Source organism: Salvelinus namaycush, chromosome 27, assembly GCF_016432855.1.
Source record: "Salvelinus namaycush isolate Seneca chromosome 27, SaNama_1.0, whole genome shotgun sequence".
Taxonomy (NCBI): Eukaryota; Metazoa; Chordata; class Actinopteri; order Salmoniformes; family Salmonidae; genus Salvelinus; species Salvelinus namaycush.
Window position 1 is genome coordinate 14,779,592 of NC_052333.1, and position 12,385 is coordinate 14,791,976.

General features: G+C 45.1%; 1 protein-coding gene across 4 annotated transcripts; it reads right to left on the reverse strand.

Annotated features, from left to right (window-relative positions):
- Positions 1 to 279: 279 nt before the first annotated feature.
- Positions 280 to 11,653, reverse strand: LOC120022249 (cytoplasmic dynein 1 light intermediate chain 1-like). 4 transcript variants are annotated; one of them, XM_038966132.1, is made up of 13 exons: positions 11,544 to 11,653; positions 11,088 to 11,161; positions 10,594 to 10,710; positions 9,915 to 10,145; positions 8,490 to 8,641; positions 8,049 to 8,142; positions 1,986 to 2,121; positions 1,795 to 1,906; positions 1,581 to 1,640; positions 1,461 to 1,505; positions 1,261 to 1,357; positions 976 to 1,083; positions 280 to 853 (listed from the first exon to the last, which is right to left on the reverse strand). In XM_038966132.1, the coding sequence occupies exons 1-13, from the start codon at positions 11,645 to 11,647 to the stop codon at positions 723 to 725; spliced, it is 1,461 nt and encodes a 486-aa protein (XP_038822060.1). In that variant the 5' UTR covers positions 11,648 to 11,653; the 3' UTR covers positions 280 to 722. The 4 variants fall into 4 exon arrangements, 2 of the variants coding, with proteins under 2 accessions (XP_038822060.1, XP_038822059.1); XM_038966131.1 differs by having other exon boundaries at positions 976 to 1,086; XR_005472598.1 differs by having other exon boundaries at positions 737 to 853; positions 1,241 to 1,357.
- Between the last annotated feature and the right edge of the window lie 732 nt (positions 11,654 to 12,385).

A 12,385-nucleotide genomic window follows, 5' to 3' on the forward strand; every position in this document is an offset into this window, starting at 1 on the left:
TCCCTACCTGCGCATGCGCGCACACACACACACACACACACACACACACACACACACACACACACACACACACACACACACACACACACACACACTTCCTACAGTATCTCAGTCAACTATATACACAAATCCTTCAATATATCCTACAGTATCAAGATCAACCTAAACACCTCATCTGGTGAAAGGGGAATATATATTTTTCCTCTTTCCTCCCTACTGTCCTCTTTCTCTCCCTCCCTCCCTCCCTCCCATCCCTCTCTCTCTCTGCCTCCTGCTCCCTCTCTCCCCATACCTGTCCATTGCTCTCTCCCTCTTGCTCCATCTCTCTCTTCTTCCTCCTCCCTCCCTCTCTCTCCATCCCCATATCTCTCCATCTCCGTCCTGAAGGTCTTCATGTCTAATCTGTTCTGGTCTGTTGGGGTGAGGTCTGGTCTCTTCATGTATGGTCTGGGGAATGAGGTAGGGCTGACGTGTCTTCATGTCTGGTATGCGGTGGTCTCACTGGGGGGTGAGGAGGGGAGGTCAGGAGAGGTGAGAATGGGAGGAGGGTGAGGTCTGGTCTCTTCATGTATGGCCTGGGGGTGTGAAAAGTGGGTAAGGTAGGGGAGGTGGATTTTTCATGTCTGGTCTGTGGTATGCCTGGGGTGTGGAGAGTGAGGTTTGTTCTCTTCACGTCTGGTCTGGGGGGTGAGGTAGGGGGGAGGAAGAGGGAGGTGGTCTTTTCATGTCTGTTCTTCATTGGTCTCAGTACTGGGGTTAGGGTTGTTAGTGTTGCTGTTGTTGGTCTCATCATTCTCTCTGCAGCTGATCCTGTCCAACTCTGCCTGGACATCACTCAGACCCAGCTTAGAACCTGCAACACACACACAGAACTACTCAGCTCTGCCTGGATTTATATTTTAAACCACGAGAGGGCGACACAGGGCACATACACCCCTTCTGCCTATATAATAACGGTGTGTGTGTGTGTCCTACCTGACTTGCGAACAGTCCCTGGTGTGCTGTTGCCCGGCGGCGATGCTCCGGCCTTCTTGGTCAGAAGACTGTTGAAGAAGTTAGCCAGCACCCCCTCACTGGTCTGACCTGCTACACACACAGGGAGGGTTGGAGAATGTCATACAAAAAGGTACAACAGTTGAGCAGGGTCTGTGGTAAAATACCTAATTGCTTTTCTGCTGTAATGTGTGGCATTAGCTACACACATTCACGTCATGTAGTACCTGATTGGGGCATGGCGTACCTGATTGGGACATGGCGTACCTGATTGGGACATGGGCATGGTGTTAGCTACGTTGGCTGCAGCTGAACGATTACTGGTCCTGGGAGAACCACTGGGACCTCTACTACTGCTGGATTCCTGTCACACACACAAGATCACATCAGTTTCCAGTATCTTAAAGAGAGAGAGAAAGAAATGAGGAAAAGAGAGAGACAGACAGAAGAAAGAGAGATTGACTTACCCCTGGTCGCCCGGCAGATGCAGGAGGCTGTTTGGAGAGCAGCGACTGAAACCACAAAGACACACATTAGAGAGAGAGAGAGAGCAACACCCACACACGTCACCATGTGTCAAGTCTCACCTGCAGCTTGAGCAGAAACACCTGGTCATCTTCAGCCTGAATCTCCTTCTCATGAACAAACTGACATAGGAGAGGATGTACACAACGAGACAGGGGGAGAGAGATTCCTATTAATTCATCTATCATTATAGTTTAAATTACAATGGAAAATGTGACGTTCACTAACAGTCTTTTTGGGAATTACAAGAGAGAGTTGAGGGGTTAAAGGTCGTACCTTTCTGACAGGCGGTTTGACGATGACCTCCTCAAAGATGTCGTCTGGTTTCAGCGTTTGGAAGTTCTCATGGAGGATTGAAATCTTACTTTCATTGTCCCACCCTGACGGACTGAAAGAAGAAAGGGTCACACACACACTCGCAAACGTAAAGAACACAGGGTTACACTCACACACAAACACACACTTACATGAAGACTGTGTCTTTCTCCACCAGTTGAGCAGGGTAGTGGAAGGGGAAACCGTAGAGTCTGTGAAGCAGGTATTTATACAGAACATCCACATTCTTCATTTCCTTAACCGACGTATACAGCAGAGACGCCCCGTCTGACACAGCATTAAGGGGACAGTATCACTCACTACACGATCCAAGGCAGGCACAAAGAAATTAACCGCCATGTTGTCTCTACCTTTACACTGCATGCAGATGGATTAGGGGTTAGTAAGATGCTACGGAAAAGTGATCAGAGTTAAAGTGTGTGTGCGCACGTGTGTGTGGACGTGTTTAACTATACTTGTGGGGACCGGCTGGGACATTTTGTTACTCCCACCAGGTCAAATGCTATTTCTGGTGGGTTTAAGGTTAAGGTTAGAATTAGTGTTAGAATTATGTTTAGGAGCTGGGTTAAGTTTTGGGTTTAAGTTTGGGTTCAAGGTTAGGTTTAAGGTTCGGGTGTTTTCACATACAGTCCTCCTTAAAAGAACCGACCTCGGTCCTCTTTAAAGTGATCTCTGGGAGAAAAAAAAAAAGGCAAAACAACAGTTCTCTTAAAATTCACAATGCCCTTACCTTTGAATGAGGACAACTCCTTTTCCAGTTAACTTCAACTATTTTGTGGGCAGATTTCCTCTTTGCATTCACATTGCTATGTCTAGAAAGGAACCAATATCTTTTTCCAACATTCACTCAATGCACTCTGTGTTTTTAAAAAGTGCAGGACAAACCATTCCATCAGAATATGTTCTCGGAAGACGGAAGTTTACATACACCTTAGCCAAATACATTTAAACTCAGTTCTTCACCATTCCTGACATTTAATCCTAGTAAAAATTCCCTGTCTTAGGTCAGTTAGGATCACCACTTTATTTTAAGAATTTGAAATGTCATAATAATAGTAGAGAGACTTATTTATTTCAGCTTTCATTTCTTTCATCACATTCCCAGTGGGTCAGAGGTTTACATACACTCAATTAGTATTTGGTAGCATTGCCTTTAAATTGTTTGACTTGGGTGAAACATTTCAGGTAGCCTTCCACAAGATTCCAACAATAAATTGGGTGAATTTTGGCCCATTCCTCCTGACAGAGCTGGTGTAATGGAGGCAGGTTTGTAGGCCTCCTTGCTCACACATGCTTTTTCAGTTCTGCCCACAAATTTTCTATAGGATTGAGGTCAGGGCTTTGTGATGGCCACTCCAATACCTTGACTTTGTTGTCCTTAAGCCATTTTTCCACAACTTTGGAAGTATGCTTGGGGTCATTGTCCATTTGCGACCAAGCTTTAAACTTCCTGACTGATGTCTTGAGATGTTGCTTGAATATATCCACATAATTTTCCTGCCTCATGATGCCATCTATTTTGTGAAGTGCACCAGTCCCTCCTGTAGCAAAGCACCCCCACAACATGATGCTGCCACCCCCGTGCTTCACGGTTGGGATGGTGTTCTTCGGCTTGCAAGCATCCCCGTTTTTCCTCCAAACATAAAAGGTCATTACAGCCAAACAGTTCTATTTTTGTTTCATCAGACCAGAGGACATTTCTCCAAAAAGTACGATCTTTATCCCCATGTGCAGTTGCAAACCGTAGTCTGGCTTTTTTATGGCGGTTTTGGAGCAGTGGCTTCTTCCTTGCTGAGCGGCCTTTCCGGTTATGTCGATACAGGACTCGTTTTACTGTGGATACAGATATTTTTGTACCCGTTTCCTCCAGCATCTTCACAGGGTCCTTGGCTGTTGTTCTGGGATGGATTTGTACTTTTCGCACCAAAGTACGTTAATCTCTAGGAGACAGAAAGCGTCTCCTTCCTGAGCGGTATGACGGCTGCGTGGTCCCATGGGGTTTATACTTGCTTACTATTGTTTGTACAGATGAACGTGGTACCTTCAGGCATTTGGAAATTTCTCCCAAGGATGAACCAGACTTGTGGAGGTCTACAAAAAACAATTCTGTAGTCTTGGCTGATTTCTTTTGATTTTCCCATGATGTCAAGCAAAGAGGCACTGAGTTTGAAGGTAGGCCTTGAAATACATCCATAGGTACACCTCCAATTGACTCAAATGATGTCAATAAGCCTATCAGAAGCTTCTAAAGCCATGACATCATTTTATGGAATTGTCCAAGCTGTTTAAAGGCACAGTCAACTTAGTGCATGTAAACTTCTGACCCACTGGAATTGTGATACAGTGAAATAATCTGTCTGTAAACAATTGTTGGAAAAATGACTTGTGTCATGCACAAAGTAGATGTCCTAACCGACTTGCCAAAACTATAGTTTGTTAACAAGACATTTGTGGAGTGGTTGAAAAATGAGTTTTATTGACTCCAACCTAAGTGTATGTAAACTTACGACTTCAACTGTATACCTACTTACATTTTGGAAGCTCATAAATTGCATTTAGTAAAAATATAAGCCGTAGGCCTCCCGAGTGACGCAGTGGTCTAAGGCACTGCATCACAGTGTTAGCTGTGCCACTAGAGATTCTGGGTTAGAATCCAGGCTCTGTCGCAGCCGTCCGCGACGGGGAGACCCATTGGGTGGCGCACAATTGGCACAGCGGCGTCCGGGTTATGGGAGGGTTTCGGCAGGCAGGGATATCCTTGTCCCATCGCGCACTAGCAACTCCAGAGTAACCTTGGCATTACTCTGGACCCTGATCTCTCTTTTGACGAACATATCAAGACTGTTTCAAGGACAGCTTTTTCCCATCTACGTAACATTGCAAAAATCTGAAACTTTCTGTCCAAAAATGATGCAGAAAAATTAATCCATGCTTTTGTTACTTCTAGGTTAAACTACTGCAATGCTCTACTTTCCGGCTACCCGGATAAAGCACTAAATAAACTTCAGTTAGTGCTAAATACGGTTGCTAGAATCCTGACTAGAACCAAAAAATTTGATCATATTACTCCAGTGCTAGCCTCCCTACACTGGCTTCCTGTTAAGGCAAGGGCTGATTTCAAGGTTTTACTGCTAACCTACAAAGCATTACATGGGCTTGCTCCTACCTATCTTTCCGATTTGGTCCTGCCGTACATACCTACACGTACGCTACGGTCACAAGACGCAGGCCTCCTAATTGTGCCTAGAATTTCTAAGCAAACAGCTGGAGGCAGGGCTTTCTCCTATAGAGCTCCATTTTTATGGAATGGTCTGCCTACCCATGTGAGAGACGCAGACTCAGTCTCAACTTTTAAGTCTTTACTGAAGACTTATCTCTTCAGTGGGTCATATGATTGAGTGTAGTCTGGCCCAGGAGTGTGAAGGTGAACGGAAAGGCTCTGGAGCAACGAAACCGCCCTTGCTGTCTCTGCCTGGCCGGTTCCCCTATCTCCACTGGGATTCTCTGCCTCTAACCCTATTACAGGGGCTGAGTCACTGGCTTACTGGTGCTCTTTCATGCCGTCCCTAGGAGGGGTGCATCACTTGAGTGGGTTGAGTCACTGACATGATCTTCTTGTCTGGGTTGGTGCCCCCCCTTGGGTTGTGCCGTGGCGGAGATCTTTGTGGGCTATACTCGGCCTTGTCTCAGGATGGTAAATTGGTGGTTGAAGATATCCCTCTAGTGGTGTGGGGGCTGTGCTTTGGCAAAGTGGGTGGGGTTATATCCTTCCTGTTTGGCCCTGTCCGGGGGTATCATCGGATGGGGCCACAGTGTCTCCTGACCCCTCCGGTCTCAGCCTCCATTATTTATGCTGCAGTAGTTTGTGTCGGGGGGCTAGGGTCAGTTTGTTATATCTGGAGTACTTCTCCTGTCTTATCCGGTGTCCTGTGTGAATTTAAGTATGCTCTCTCTAATTCTCTCTTTCTCTCTCTCGGAGGACCTGAGCCCTAGGACCATGCCTCAGGACTACCTGGCATGATGACTCCTTGCTGTCCCCAGTCCATCTGGCCGTGCTGCTGCTCCAGTTTCAACTGTTCTGCCTGCGGCTATGGAACCCTGACCTGTTCACCGGACATGCTACCTGTCCCAGACATGCTGTTTTCAACTCTCTAGAGACTGCAGGACCGGTAGAGATACTCTTAATGATCGGCTATGAAAAGCCAACTGACATATACTCCTGAGGTGCTGACTTGCTGCACCCTCGACAACTACTGTGATTACTATTATTTGACCATGCTGGTAATTTATGAACATTTTGGCCATGTTCTGTTATAATCTCCACCCGGCACAGCCAGAAGAGGACTGGCCACTCCTCATAGCCTGGTTCCTCTCTACGTTTCTTCCTAGTTTTTGGCCTTTCTAGGGACTTTTTCCTAGCCACCGTGCTTCTACACCTGCATTGCTTGCTATTTGGGGTTTTAGGCTGGGTTTCTGTACAGCACTTTGAGATATCAGCTGATGTAAGAAGGGCTATATAAATACATTTGATTTGAGGGGTTATGACAGGGGAAACGGTGTTGCAGTAGTCTAGTGTGAGGGGTTATGTCAGTAGTCTAGCGTGAGGGGTTATGACAGGGGAAAGTGTTGCAGTAGTCTAGGGGTTATGTCAGTAGTCTAGCGTGAGGGGTTATGTCAGTAGTCTAGCGTGAGGGGTTATGGCAGGGGAAACGGTGTTGCAGTAGTCTAGCGTGAGGGGTTATGTCAGTAGTCTAGTGTGAGGGGTTATGACAGGGGAAAGTGTTGCAGTAGTCTAGGGGTTATGTCAGTAGTCTAGCGTGAGGGGTTATGTCAGTAGTCTAGCGTGAGGGGTTATGTCAGTAGTCTAGCGTGAGGGGTTATGTCAGTAGTCTAGCGTGAGGGGTTATGTCAGTAGTCTAGCGTGAGGGGTTATGTCAGTAGTCTAGCGTGAGGGGTTATGTCAGTAGTCTAGTGTGAGGGGTTATGGCAGGGGAAACGGTGTTGCAGTAGTCTAGTGTGAGGGGTTATGACAGGGGAAACGGTGTTGCAGTAGTCTAGCGTGAGGGGTTATGACAGGGGAAACGGTGTTGCAGTAGTCTAGCGTGAGGGGTTATGTCAGTAGTCTAGCGTAAGGGGTTATGACAGGGGAAAGTGTTGCAGTAGTCTAGGGGTTATGTCAGTAGTCTAGCGTGAAGGGTTATGTCAGTAGTCTAGCGTGAGGGGTTATGTCAGGGGAAACGGTGTTGCAGTAGTCTAGCGTGAGGGGTTATGTCAGTAGTCTAGCGTGAGGGGTTATGTCAGTAGTCTAGCGTGAGGGGTTATGTCAGTAGTCTAGTGTGAGGGGTTATGTCAGTAGTCTAGCGTGAGGGGTTATGTCAGTAGTCTAGCGTGAGGGGTTATGTCAGTAGTCTAGCGTGAGGGGTTATGTCAGTAGTCTAGCGTGAGGGGTTATGTCAGTAGTCTAGCGTGAGGGGTTATGTCAGTAGTCTAGTGTGAGGAGTTATGTCAGTAGTCTAGTGTGAGGGGTTATGTCAGGGGAAACAGTGTTGCAGTAGTCTAGTGTGTGGTGCGGGAATGACAAATGAACCTGGGGAGCTTTGTGTTCACATTGTCCTAAAAAACGGAACCAGACAGCTGAATTCAAGCGAACCGAACTCAGACCACCTCTCGAGATGGTCTCAGTTCGGTTTGCGGTTTGGTTTGCACTCTTTTAAGGGGCTGAGTTCCTTGGAGTGTTCATACTGCACAAAAAATTAAGCGAACCGCACTAAGTTCACAGAAATAAGCTGAAAGGGACCAAGTGTGAAAACACCCTTAGAAGTAGAGGTTAGGGAAAATAGGATTTTGAATGGGACTGAATCGTGTGTCCCCACAAGGTTAGTTATAGTCTGGGTGGCCATTTGATTAATTGTTCAGCAGTCTTATGGCTTGGGGGTAGAAGCTGTTAAGGAGCCTTTTAGACCTAGACTTGTCGCTCCGGTACCGCTTGCCCTGATGTAGCAGAGAAAACAGTCGATGAATTGGGTGACTGGAGTCTTTGACAATTGTTTGGGCCTTCCTTTGACACCGCCTAGTATAGACGTATAGTTATACAAGACTGTGTGTGTGTGTGTGTGTGTGTGTGTGTGTGTGTGTGTGTGTGTGTGTGTGTGTGTGTGTGTGTGTGTGTGTGTGTGTGTGTGTGTAAAGGATACACTGTAGACAGAAGCGTCTGATGTATGACTGGATGAAGTCCAGGTGTTCGTCTTTGTAGTCATGCTCCTTCTCCAACGTACTGATGGCATCGCACTGCAACACACACAGGTTAGAGGTCAGAGGTAATATATGTAGTCATGCTCCTTCTCCAACGTACTGATGGCATCGCACTGCAACACACACAGGTTAGAGGTCAGAGGTAATATATGTAGTCATGCTCCTTCTCCAACGTACTGATGGCATCGCACTGCAACACACACAGGTTAGAGGTCAGAGGTAATATATGTAGTCATGCTCCTTCTCCAACGTAGATGGCATCGCACTGCAACACAGGTTAGAGGTCAGAGGTAATATATGTAGTCATGCTCCTTCTCCAGCCAACTGATGACGTCACAGCGAAACAGATAGAATAGGGACAATTCCAGTGTGTGTATTCGTACCTTAGTGCAGATCACCACCATGGGTAGTCCCAGGTTGTGTGTGAGTGTGTTGTCGCCGAGCGGCAGCAGAACGTTCTCCTCCTCCTCACTCCTCCTCTGGGTGGCGCTCTCCTCCCAGCCAGGATCCACATACTCCTGGAACTGTCTGGCCACTACAGACAGTCACAAAGCAGGGGCCTCATTTATCCACTGTGCGTAGGCACAAATCTGTGCGTAAACCATTCGTGGGATTATTTTCACGCAAAGTGTGAGATTTATCAATATGAACATTTACTTATCCATTACCATGCGTATGCACAATGCCAAGTGGTGGAATAAGGAAACTGCTGGTCAAGAATAGAATGGGGAAAATATATGTGGAAAACGTGTGAAATTGGGAGAGTAATAATAGATTTAAAAAAAGAAAAAATCTATGTCATTGTATCTCCATTGTGAAATAATGCAACATCGACATGCTTTATAATTTTGACCACATCAGTGCATTTGTTACAATAATAATCCCTATACAGTCATTTCTTAAATTAGAGATACGTGTGAAAGTATTATGTAAATCCTATAAAAGACAGGTAATGGGAACTGGAATGAGAGATGGCTGATCTTACTCTGTTGGAAGATTTGGCACACGCTGTAAAATTAATTATGCGAGAAATGGAGGTGGAAAGGCCTTTATGGGCAAATATTGATATAATAACCATCATATCGAAGTAAACGTGATGATATGGTGTGTGGTCCTCCCACTACGTCTCAGGAAACCATGCAGTTTATTAGGCCACAGATTAAATAAATTAGGATGAACTTCACAGGGTGATGAGCTTGATGCTGATTTCCAAAAAATATCGATGGTCTTATTCTGGTGACACGATGATCGATGCTTGAATGCTGTTTGACAGAAATGTAAATCTCGCTTTTATCCATAGTAATCTCATCATGTAGACTAGCCTACCTGCACTGTATCTGAGAGCTGTTGGCTAGAGCGCAGATGTCAAGACCAGAGTGGGTAGAGTTGAAAATGCGATGGATGCGATTTTTATTCGGTACATGAAAACTTAAGTAAAAAAGTACCTTTAAAATGTGCACTACATCATCACGCACTGCTTTTTATCCACAACAAGTCAGTTTGGTAGAAACATACCACTGGTGGGGAAATGTCAATATTTTCTTTATGCATATTTGCATAAAAATCTGTCGCAAATTGGATGGAAAGCGAGCTTTACACACCGTTTTATTTTTGTGCAGTTGGTTAAAACCCTTTTCACAATGTCCAAATAGTCCTCTGCAGCACAGTTTCAACAACTTAGCTATCTAAAAGTCTGCTGAGCAAGCCAATAATATATCTGGTACCAGCCTGTTCAGGGTTAGGTCTAGGGCCTGTTTAGGGTCCTGTTTAGAGGTCAGAGGGTAAAACATGATGTGTGTTTGACTCACTTCTGTTCTCCAGCTCCCTCAGTGTTTCCGGGGGAACCCGGAGCTTGTCGATATGTTCCCTAGCGACAGCCGCCCACTTCTGAAGCGATTCCATGGCGACCCACGGCCGCGACAGGTCCACAGTAACCAATAGCAACGAGTCACCAAGCGCCTCTCGTTGCACAGCAACAGACTGCAGACCTTTATGGTACAGATCCCCATCTAACACCCAGGCATTACACCTGGTTTGGTCTACATACACACACACACACACACCACATTATAGACAGACCTAGTAGGTAGTGCAGAGAAATTAACCAACATTTCGTGGGTGGATGCTGTTTCTCAAAAATCAAATCATTCACGAAAAAGTCAAGTCAAGAACTACAGTATATGGGATGCTGGGCTAAAGGGAGTTGTAGTTTTCATTCGGCAAATATTCAACCTTGTTCAGCGCAGAAATGTTGTAATTAACTACAATGACCATAACTTGAATGTTGACTATTTTTGGTTTTGGAATGTCAATTAAAAAGCTCCAAAATCATTTGAATGTGTTTATTTCTTAATACATTTTATGATTCAAAATAATTATAAAACCGAAAGCAACCTATCCGACCTCAAAGGACTAATCACTCAGCACTACTAGTGGTTAAAAGGCAATGATGGTGTAAAAGGTAAAAGGAAAGCTGTGATTGGTTACCATCAATGTCGTCATCATGGACACTAAAGTAGAGGTATTCCAGGCCACGCCCCTTCAGGAAGTCCTCCACACCCTGTAGTTTAGCAACTAGGGTGGTCTTCCCCGAACCCACCTCCCCTACACACACACACACACACAGAAAGACAGTCAGACAGGTATTAAACACCTAACAATGACACATTACAATATTCTACTATTAGGCCCATCAGTAAATACTGCAGAGTAGGCAGCATTCCTCACGCCATACTGATTAGCCTCTGTAGCAGAGGATTATCCTTGGGGTTGTTACTGCTAGGCGAATGTGGCTGACTGGACTCAGACAAGGATTCCTAGACACACACACATTCTACATAATGCCATATAAAAGCAACATAAAGCCTGACTGATAGCTGGTATCATATTGGTCCATCATTGTAATAGGAGAAGGCAGGGTGGGGGAGAGAGGTTTATCACAGCTAGCACACGCACGCACACAGAGACAGACAGATACCCACCCATGACCAGCACATTTTTCCCGGACGGTAGTTTAGATCTGGAGTGCGTCGATACTTCGCTCAGAATAGCAGACCTGCGGATAGATGGATAGAGCAGACCGTTAACTAGCTAATTTAGCTAGCTGACTGTCTACATGTACATTTTATAGAATCATTCCACTGACTAGCTAGTTAACTAGCTTATCACCAGTAGCATTAGCCAAGGCTAGCTATCGCTGGCTACTCAATCTAAAAGCCGATGCAGAAATGCTAACTCATTAACTAAACCACACAATCATCAGACATCATCACCATTCATTCGTAAACCTAGCCAATCTCTATTGCTAGCATCAATGGGCTAGCTGCTGCTAGCTAGCTGTGTTAGACGGGCTGTCACTCGGATTCTGAACAATAACAGTCGCTCTCCATCGAAAAGCTCCTCCTGGATCTAAACAGGCAGGTGTCAGTTGTTCCCACCATAAATCCTGTCCATCTTCGTCTTCAGTGTTGGGTTGTTCGGCTGTGCTGTTTAGTCCACTGTTGTTGGAGGATAATAATGTACTCCTCCCTGACGCCGCCATCTTCACTGCTGCCAACCAACAAAGACCCGGATGTAACGCACAGTACTGGGCGTGGTCGTCCAGTAGAATAACACAATAAACAAACAAAATTAGCCTAATTAACGAATTAAATAAACAGATCCGTGCTAACTACAGATAAGATCCAGAGTGAAGGACTTCACTTGAATTTTTTGATTTGTGTATATTAAGTGACTTTCTCATGCGTTTACATTGTGTTTTGTATTCCAGTTTACATACTTTTCAACATTTCAGAGTTGCTGTAACTAGATTACTCTTTATCGCCAATATAATTAGCTTATTATCAATTGCTCTCTGAGGCCTGTTTTATGGAATGTTTTATCCAGGTCAAAATGATCCTGTGTGTTGCTTTATAGTTGTATATAATCCTGGACTAAAAATCTATTTCAGTGGAGATTCACTATTGAGTATGCTTTTTAGTGCAGGGTTTACTCTGTATCCGGGAAACGGACCCTTAGTGTCCTGTGTATTCATTTGATGTCATATAATCATTGCTGGTAAAACATATGATGTGGTATCACATATATTTAGTTCAGATTTGTCTTGCATGCAAAGTTGCATTCGAAAAAGGTGGGACCAAATCTGATGGGGATAACATATGATAATCTAACACAACACAGCAGGATTATTTTGATCTGGATTACATGTTGAATGGATGGGCCAGCTCATCACACAGTAAAGTGCAGTCACTTCTATCCACCACTGGGTCACGCCGTTGTA

Coding starts and splice junctions, on each gene's coding strand:
- LOC120022249 (XM_038966131.1), bottom strand. CDS start 11,647: ATGGCGGCGTCAGGGAGGAGTACATTATTATCCTCCAACAACAGTGGA. Junction 10,711..11,087: donor GAAAAATGTGCTGGTCATGG/GTGGGTATCTGT, acceptor GTGTGTGTGTAG/GGGAGGTGGGTTCGGGGAAG. Junction 1,907..1,985: donor GAGAAAGACACAGTCTTCAT/GTAAGTGTGTGT, acceptor TTCTTCTTTCAG/TCCGTCAGGGTGGGACAATG.